A 10000-nucleotide genomic window follows, 5' to 3' on the forward strand; every position below is an offset into this window, starting at 1 on the left:
TTGTGTAATGCTGATATGAATACACTACCCTTTATTTTTACTCTCTCTCTCTCTGTGTGTGTGTGTGTGAGTGTGTGTGTGTGTGTGTGTGTGTGTGTGTGTGTGTGTGTGTGTGTGTGTGTGTGTGTGTGTGTGTTTGTTGTTTGTTGTTGTGGTTGTTGTTTTTGTTGTTGTTGTTGTTAATGCGTATGTGCGTATAAAAGATTAAAAATGGGAGCAATAAGCTTATACTGGTGGATGGCAGTTTTGAGTTTGAGATGTCATTGTCGGATTTATTTCTCTGTCGGTTCCGTGTGTTCAGCAGGTCTTCTGGGGGGTTTCCATTCAAATATATGGGCATGTGAATTTTGTGTGTGCAAAACTGCCCGTTTTACATAAGGAAACACACGCTAGAAGGTAAAGGCAGAACTGTGCGTAAAATATACACACTAGATAAAAAAAAGAATAAAATCAGAATATGGACATCCATTCTTAAACACCACTGCTGCTGGGACGAGAACCACAATGCCCAGCAACAGATACCCAATGTGTGAACCACATTGCCCTGCAACAGATACTCAGTGTGTGAACCACATTGCCCTGCCACAGATACTCAGTGTGTGAACCACATTGCCCTGCCACTGATACCCAATGTGTGAACCACATTGCCCTGCAACGGTTACCCAATGTGTGAACCACATTGCCCTGAAACAGATACCCAATGTGTGCACCACATTGCCCTGCAACAGATACCCAATGTGTGAGCCACATTGCCCTGAAACAGATACCCAATGTGTGCACCACATTGCCCTCCCACAGATACCCAATGTGTGCACCACATTGCCCTGAAACAGATATCCAATGTGTGCACCAGATTGCCCTGCAACAGATACCCAATATGTGCACCACATTGCTCTGCAACAGATACCCAATGTGTGCACCACATTGCCCTGCAATAGATACCCAGTGTGTGAACCACATTGCCCTGCAATAGATACCCAGTGTGTGCACCACATTGCCCTGCAACAGATACCCAATGTGTGCACCACATTGCCCTGCAATAGATACCCAGTGTGTGAACCACATTGCCCTGCAATAGATACCCAGTATGTGCACCACATTGCCCTGCAACAGATACCCAGTGTGTGCACCACATTGCCCTGCAACAGATACCCAATGTGTGCACCACATTGCCCTGCAACAGATACCCAGTGTGTGAACCACATTGCCCTGCAACAGATATCCAATGCGTGCACCGCATTGCCCTGCAACAAATACCCAATGTGTGCACCACATTGCCCTGCAACAGATACCCAATGTGTGCACCACATTGCCCTGCAACAGATACCCAATGTGTGCACCACATTGCCCTGCAACAGATACCCAATGTGTGAACCACATTGCCCTGCAACAAATACCCAATGTGTGCACCACATTGCCCTGCAACAGATACTCAATGTGTGAACCACATTGCCCTGCCACTGATACCCAATAATGTGTGAACCACATTGCCCTGCCACTGATACCCAATAATGTGTGAACCACATTGCCCTGCCACTGATACCCAATAATGTGTGCACCTTTCCCTCCTTTGAGGTTTCATGTCTTTAGCAGCATGTTTTGATGGTTCATCAATCAGAACTTCACAGGTCTTGTTGCTGTTTGATATACTGCCGACAATGATATCTCAACTCGGACATCAGGTGTTCTGAAATATCGCCAGAATCAAAACCACTGACTGGCTGATGATAGATAGATATACCTATATGTGTGTATGTATGTATGTATGTATGTATACATACAAAGAGAGAGAGAGAGAGAGAGAGAGATTTGCGTTAGATTCCGTAAATGATATTGACAGCTCCAAGACGTCCATGACTCAAATATACCTTCATGTGGTTTCTTTTTCGACTCGTTCAGAAGCTCGTGCATGACCTGAACAGGCGCGCGGGAGAACCGGTGGACAAAGCTGTGACGTATGAATACGTGGACAGGGTGATCCCCGCCCAAAGACCTTCTCGCAGGGACATCGCTGACGACATTGCCGGAGACCGACAATTCCGCTGTCCCACCATTGACTTCGCCACCGCAGTCGCGAGTATGGGAGGTGGCCGTGATGTGTACCTGTACTCCTTTGAGCACCGCCTGTCCAACAACCCCTGGCCGGAATGGATGGGGGTGATGCATGGCTATGAGATAGAGGCTGTGTTTGGTTTGCCCCTGGACTACAACTATACACAGGGGGAGGAGGATTTGGCCAGCAGGATGATGGGCTACTGGACACGGTTTGCTAAGACTGGGTGAGTGGTGTGTGTGTGTGTGTGTGTGTGTGTGTGTGTGTGTGGTGGGGGGTTGGGGGGGGCACCTAGAGAGACAGAGACAGAGAGAGACAGAGACATACAGACAGACAGACAGGGGTAGCATGAACGCATACGAACATTTTGTATGCAGAAAATGTTCACAACTTTCATTCTCACGGTTGAAGCAGAAACAGACAGAGTCGTAGACGGGAACGTCGGCTGAATGGTCAGAGCCTTGGGTTGTCGCCCGAGTTTCCCGAGTTCGTTCCCCGGCTTTGACGCACCTGATGGGTCAAAGGTGGAGATTACTCCGATCTCCTAGGTCAACTGAAACCCCTCCGTGTGTGTATCCGCATGCAGAAGAACAAATGTGAACGTTAAAGATCCTGCAATCCGTGTCAGCTTTCGGCGGGTTGTCGAATCAAGAACACATCCGGCATACACATCCACGGAAACGGAATATGGGTGCCTACATGACGGGGTTAAGAACGGTCATACACATAAAAGCCCAGTCGTACATACGAGTGAACGTGGGAGTTGCAGCCCACGAGCACAGAAGAAAAGGCGTGGGCGTGTATCCCCAAAATTTCTGATCAATCTCTTAGTTCGGTTACAAATATAGAAAAAGCTGATATATTCCTTTCCCATATATTGCAAAGTAATATTCCTTTATTTATCTATTACTTTCTTTCTTTACTTATTTTTCTATTTTGTCATTTGTTTATCTATTCATTTGTTTATTGGTTTATCTATTCATTTGTTTATTGGTTTGTTTATTCATTTGTTTATTGGTTTAATTATTTATTTATCTTTTTGTTTTTTTTATTGATCTACAGGTATATCAGGTACAGGTGTATCAGGTATATCAGTTAGCTGATTAATCAAAGCACTATTTCATTGATCAGTTCTTTCAGTTTTACTCATGTGAACTTGTGGACATTTGTCTGACAGTGGCCCCGCCACCTGTTTCTATTTTTCACGTGAGAACAACCTTGGCAGCACGTGCGCAGGACAGTTATCGGTAATTATTGTCTCTCCCCCCCCGTCCCCCACCCCACCCCCACCTCTCTCTCTCTCTCTCTCTCTCTCTCTCTCTCTCTCTCTCTCTCTCTCTCTCACCGGCTCTCTGACACAATCACCGTCTGAAGGTAGGAACCGTTGCTGCTTTGTGTGTGGGTTGACCAGCAATCCTAACAAAGGCGGCGACACGGAGTGGCCCAAACTGACGGCGGAGGACGACGAACACTTGGTGCTGAAGACTGACGGGGACAGTGTGGGACAGGGACTGCGCCGTGACCAGTGTCACTTCCGGGCCACTGTCCTTCCACTGCTGGAACACGGTACCGTTGCCATCAGCAACAGTCGCTTAAAAAAAAAAAAATTCTTTTTTTCTTCGTCTTCAGCCTCTTTCCTGGTAACAAATTACTGGGTGGAGTAGAGCAATAAGTTGCAGTGTCACATTTCTGTGATTTTTTAAATTTTTTATTAAGTGTTGTGTTCTGCTTGGTTTTGATAACTCTGCGAGCAAAATTTGGAATGTCTTGGTTTCCGTGTGTTTATGTCAAGAATCTTGCATTGGTATCAGGCTTCCATAAACATCGTCATGTATGCAGACTGAAAATTATCAGTTCAGTAACAAGAATTGTATTCTGTCTGACTGTAGAGATTTGGTTCTGTGCGGGATGGGGCAGTTAGCTCAATTGTTTGTTTCTTTGTTGTTGGTGGGGGTAGAGAGATTGTTGACTGATTGGTTACTTAAATTCTTTTGTTGTTGTTGGTGGTGGTGCTAAGCACTGATGGATTAGACAAAAAAGAAAATAAATTATAATAATGATGATGACCATGATGACGACGATATGATGATGATGGCATAACATCGACGACGACGTCGACGATGATAATGATAGCGACGGGCGATGACGACTGTAACCATGATGATGATGGCAATTACAACTATATTTATAAAGATAATAACGGCGATGACGACGGTGATGATGATGACGGTGATGACGACGACGACGACGATGATGATGATCATGGAGATGACAACTATTGATATAATTGGGATGATGATGACAGCAATGACGACGACGACGATAATGATGATGATGACAGCCTGACTGTTGTTTCAGAGTGCCCGGTGCCCAGTAAAGCACCCTCCACACTCCCCTTCCTTCAGCTGGCTGCGGTCTGCGTTCTGAGTGCCTGTCTCTTCTGCTTCCTGTTGATATAAACGTCCTCGGTGCACACTTGTCCCTGTCTCTGTCTCTCTCTCTGTCTGTCTGTCTGTCTGTCTCTCTCTCGCCCTGTATCTCTGTCTCTTTCTCTCTGTATTTCTGTCTCTCTCTATCTCTGTCTAATTGAATAAAACAGTTCGTTCGTTCGTTTGAACTATCGTACGTTCGTTCGTTCGTTAGTTCTCTCTCTCTCTCTCTCTCACACACACACACACACACACACACACACACACACACACACACACACACACACACTGATGTCATTCGTCATGAAATGATAATACGGTTTTTCCATTTTCACGTTTTTATAAAGTATCTTTCATCTTGTGTTAAATGTATGCCACTGCATTAGAAAAAAAACTACATTTTCAATTTAAAAAATCTCTTTTAATCCACTTATCACGTCAGTTATTTCGTCTCTAGAGGTGAAATGTGTATCATTGAATTTTATGAATAATTAAATAAAAACGCTATGTCATAATAACCTGCGTCAATCCATGTATCACGTCAGTTCTGTCGTCTCTGAAGGTTCTCTTTACTGCCTCTCGAATCACTGGAGGCTGCTGCCTACACGTCCCTTGAGGTTCTCCTTATTGCCTCACAAATCACTCGAGACTATTCACTGCTGCCTTCAGATGCTCTGCCTGCTCTCTCTGTGCTGCTTCCCAAATATCTGGAGAATCTTTGCTGCCCCCCCCCTCCCCCTCCCCGCCTCCCAATCTCTGGATAGTCCCTTTGTTGCCCCCCCCCCTCCCCCGCCCTCTGCACCTCCAATCTTTGGAGACTATCTATGCTGCCCCCCAAAACTTTTGGACACTCTCTTTGCTGCCCCCTAAATCTCGGAAGACTCTCTTTACTGCCCCTCCCCCCCCCCCACACACACCCCCATCTCTGGAGACTCATCATGCTGCCACCAGCCTCAGAAGACTCTCTGTGCTGCCCCCCAAATCTATAGAGACTATCTGAGCTGTCACCAAGATCTGTGGAGACCGTCTATGCTGCCCCCCAAATCTATGGAGACTGTCTGAGCTGTCACCAAAATCTGTGGAGACCATCTATGCTGCCCCCCAAATCTGTGGAGACGATCTATGCTGTCACCCAAATCTTTTGAGACACTCTCTGCTGTCCAAAATCTTGGAAATTCTAAGCTGCCCCCTAAATATCTACTAGAGACTCTGTCTACGTCTTCCCGATTTTCCGGAGGCGTCGTCTGGAGACTCTCTCTGCTCACTCCAAATTCTCTGGAGACTCTGCGATGTCCCCAAATCTCCGAAGACTCTCTCTGCTTCCTCCTAGACATCTAGAGAATGTCTCTGCTACCTCCCGAATCTCTGGGGAGACACTCTGTGCTGCTTTCAATTCACTGAAGGTCCTCTCAGCTGCCGCAAGATCTCGGAAAGCTCTCTATGTTGCCCCGCCACCCCACCAACCCCCTAAATCTCTAGAGACTCTGTCTCCCAAATATCTAGAAACTCTCTTGGCTGCCTCCTAAATCTCTGGAGATTCCCTATACTGTTTCTCAAATATCTAGAAACTCTCTTGGCTACCTCCTAAATCTCTGGAGATTCCCTATACTGTTTCTCAAATATCTAGAAACTCTCTAGGCTATCTCCCAAATCTCTGGAGATTCCCTATACTGTTTCTGAAATATCTAGAAACTCTCTTGGCTACCTCCTAAATCTCTGGAGATTCCCTATACTGTTTCTCAAATATCTAGAAACTCTTGCCTACCTCCTAAATCTCTGGAGATTCCCTATACTGTTTCTCAAATATCTAGAAACTCTTGGCTACCTCCTAAATCTCTGGAGATTCCCTATACTGTTTCTCAAATATCTAGAAACTCTTGGCTACCTCCTAAATCTCTGGAGATTCCCTATACTGTTTCTCAAATATCTAGAAACTCTCTTGGCTACCTCCTAAATCTCTGGAGATTCCCTAAACTCTTTCTCAAATATCTAGAAACTCTCTAGGCTATTTCCTAAATCTCTGTGGAGATTCTCTTCCCTGTTTCCCAAATATCTATCTCTGGAGACTCTCTATTCTGTCTCCTAAATTTCTGGAGACCCTGTACACTGCCTCTCAAACATGTCGAGAGTCTCTCTACTACCTGCCGAATCTCTGGAGACTCTCATACTTATCGAATCTCTGTCTGGAGACTCCCTCTGCTAACTCCAAATCTCTGGAGACCCCTCTTTGCTACTCCCAAGTTTCCAGGTGTTCTCTTTGTTACGCCCTAAATGTCTGGAGATTCTCTCCACAGGCCTGCCAAATATCTAGGAACTCTATCTACTGCCCCCAATTTCTGGAGACTCCACTGCTTCCAAATCATTGGACACTCTCTTTCCACTCTCTTTCTGAGTCCTGGAGAACCTATTTGCTGCCTCGTCGGGAATCTATCAATTTCTTTACAATAACGATGAAAATAATATTATCGATCGCTCAAACCGTTAAGAAATACACATATGTCCTTGCTGAAGAGGAAATGTTGGAAGTATTCAGAACTGAGTGCAGTCTCCGTCATGCGGTATTTGTTATTTGTTTGTTATTGGGGTTTTTTTTTTGTGTGTGTGTTTTTGTTGTTATTTTTGTGTGGTTCTTTTGCTGTGCAGGTCTAACATGTGTGGATTTCTGGACTGTATGGAATGTCGCAATTCCCCAATGTAGCAGGAAGTGCAAAACGAGAATGCAATCAAGCGTGTGTTTTCAGGTCTATGCAATGTACAATCACCACTATTTTCAGGTGGATACGAAACGAAACGAAACGAAAATTTATTTTAGCAGGGTAATGAGATAAGCAAAACATGCTTTTTTCCACCAAGCCCTGGAGTATAACAGAAAGGGAAAAAAAGAGGGATGTGGGGGGTAGGGCTACATCAGAAGAACACATGAACACATAACTGCCAACCAGAAAGATATCAATGACAAAATTCACTGAAAATCACATGCGAAACTTACGAAGAAAGACTACTCCAAAGCAACAAACTAAAGATCTCTCTATCCCCACCCTTACCCCAGTCTCATTCCCTTCAACCCCATGCACATAGTGAGACAGTGGATAGCAGATTGAGGAGTGCCGACCCTGACTTAATGATCAGGATTTAACACAGATAGGTATATATCCAAAATTTGATTTCATTGATTGTAACCAGTAATCAGGAAGTGTACGGTGTGGTATGAAGCAAAACAAAATTATTATCAATAAATGCATTGACCTTTTTTGAGTCTGAACGATTGATTTGCCTTAGTTCTTTCTGCCAGTGTCTTGGACTGCTTGTGTGTGTGTGTGTGTGTGTGTATGTGCGTGCGTGGGCGCGTGAGTGTGTGTGTGTGTATACATACATATATATATGTATGTATATGTGTGTGTGTCTGTGTGTGATTGCATGCATGCATACGTGCGTATCAGCTGAAATATACCATGATGGTGGAGAGGTGGCATAGAGGCAAAGCACCTGATGGGAAGCGAATGTGCACAGGTTCGAGTGCTATATACGGACAAGGATGTTCATCCCCACCACCCCCTTAGCCCGTCCCTTGACTAGAAATTCAGTGGTGGTCTGGGTGCTAGTCATTTAGATGAGACGATCATCTGAGGCCCATTGAACAGCGCGCGCCTAGCAAACGTTGATAATAATAATAATAATTTCAAGAAGAAGAAGGAAAAGAAGAAAATTCATACAGCGCCTTTCCATGTAAAACATGCTGAATTGTGCTGTACAGTGTAAAAAATCAACGTGTAAAAAAAAAGCATCTAAACGCGAAAACAAAAATATGATATGAATAACCCTGCACAGACATCCAACCAAACACTCAAACACTGATCTATGTTCGTACACACACAGAATCATCACACACTACACAACACCCAGCAAAGACATCATTCATCACAATACCTAAATGATGTATATCATGTCACAATAAGTAAATTCATTATCACAATATTTAAAACCACTCCCAATAAATCACAATTCCTTAATGATGGGCATCTCAAACTACAATATTTAAAACCACTCCCAACAAATCACAATTCCTTAATGATGGGCATCTCAAACTACAATATTTCAAACCTGCCACTCCCCTCCCCGTGCACACAAACTTCAACACAGGATACACTCACCCGTACGCATCATGAGAGGTGAACATAAAAGTTGCGTCTTGGAATTCTATTCGATTAAAAAGTTGGATATACTGAGGTTTTCTTCTGATGGACAGAAGTAGGAGTTCCAGACAGTGGAGCCAAAGACAGAGATTTTCTTTAACCAAAGACCTCAAGGGAGAACCAAGGATCTGTCAGCAGAGAGGTGTCAAGAACACAGCGCCCTAAAAGGATGGTACAGATGAAAACGATCTGAAACATACGATGGCATACTGTTGTGATACAGACACCGAAAGCAGAGACCAGCAACATTGTATTAGATTCTGGCTCTCACAATCAGCCAGTAAAGTGCTCTGAGCAGTGATGCTGCACGCTCGTGCTTGGGTTAACGGAGCACGAGTCGTGCTGTATGATTCTGTATACGTTAAAGTTCATTCAGTTTGTTGTCAGTGAGAACGGTTACGAGAGAGTTACAGTAGTCTAATCTGGATGGTGTGGAAGAAACGGCGATTATGTTGACTGCAGCAGTGGAAAGGAAGGAACCACGGCGACAGAAGAACTGACGCCAACACATGGGACGTTCTTGGCGAAATCCACTTTAGTAGTAAAACAAATACGCTTGCGACAAAACGTAGTACAATACAATGCAGAATAACACAAAATGATATTGCTGCTTTGACACTTTGACATGCAATATTCCATTTTACTCATTAAATGTAATAAATCATGTTATATGCATATCATGTGAATGTTCGCTAAAAAAAACAACAACAACAACAAACAAACAAACAAAAACTCGCCGGCAAAGACATGTAATTATACACGCGCGGGCGCAAACACACACACACACACACACACACACACACACACACACACACACACACACACACACACACACATACACACGGAGTCGCCAGTATTTCCCCCCCGGCACTGGACCTTGAGTGGTGGTCTGGACGCTAGTCATTCGGATGAGACGATAAACCAAGGTCCCGTGTGCAGCATGCATTTAGCGCACGTAAAAGAACCAACAGTAACAAAAGGGAGGGTTGTCCCTGGAAAAATTCTGTAGAAAAATCCATTCGATAGGAAAACAAATAAAATCGCAGGCAGAAAAAAAATACAAAAACCGGGTGGAGCTGTCAGTGTAGCGACGCGCTGTCCCTGGGGAGAGCAGCCTAAATTTCACACAGAGAAATCTGTTGTGACTAAAAGGGTAGGACAAATCAAATACAAATTCACAAACACACACGCGTGCGCGCGCAAGCACATACGTAAGCACGCACACACGCACGGACGCTCGCACATAAATACATACATACATACATACATACATACCTAGTTCAAAATCACAGACACAGCCCTTTCACTGCAGCAGGTCTATCACA

At 44.4% G+C, this 10000-nt stretch overlaps 1 protein-coding gene across 1 annotated transcript in view; it reads left to right on the forward strand.

The window, feature by feature from the left end:
- Window positions 1–10000, forward strand: part of LOC143285962 (uncharacterized) — a 51033-nt gene that overhangs the window by 36961 nt on the left and 4072 nt on the right. Inside the window, exons 8-9 of the mRNA XM_076593413.1 lie at window positions 1900–2279; window positions 3465–3619. Coding sequence (XP_076449528.1) covers window positions 1900–2279; window positions 3465–3619 — 535 coding nt within the window. The remainder of the gene's footprint in view (window positions 1–1899; window positions 2280–3464; window positions 3620–10000) is intronic.

The sequence above is a fragment of the Babylonia areolata genome, chromosome 9, assembly GCF_041734735.1.
Source record: "Babylonia areolata isolate BAREFJ2019XMU chromosome 9, ASM4173473v1, whole genome shotgun sequence".
Lineage (NCBI taxonomy): Eukaryota > Metazoa > Mollusca > Gastropoda > Neogastropoda > Buccinidae > Babylonia > Babylonia areolata.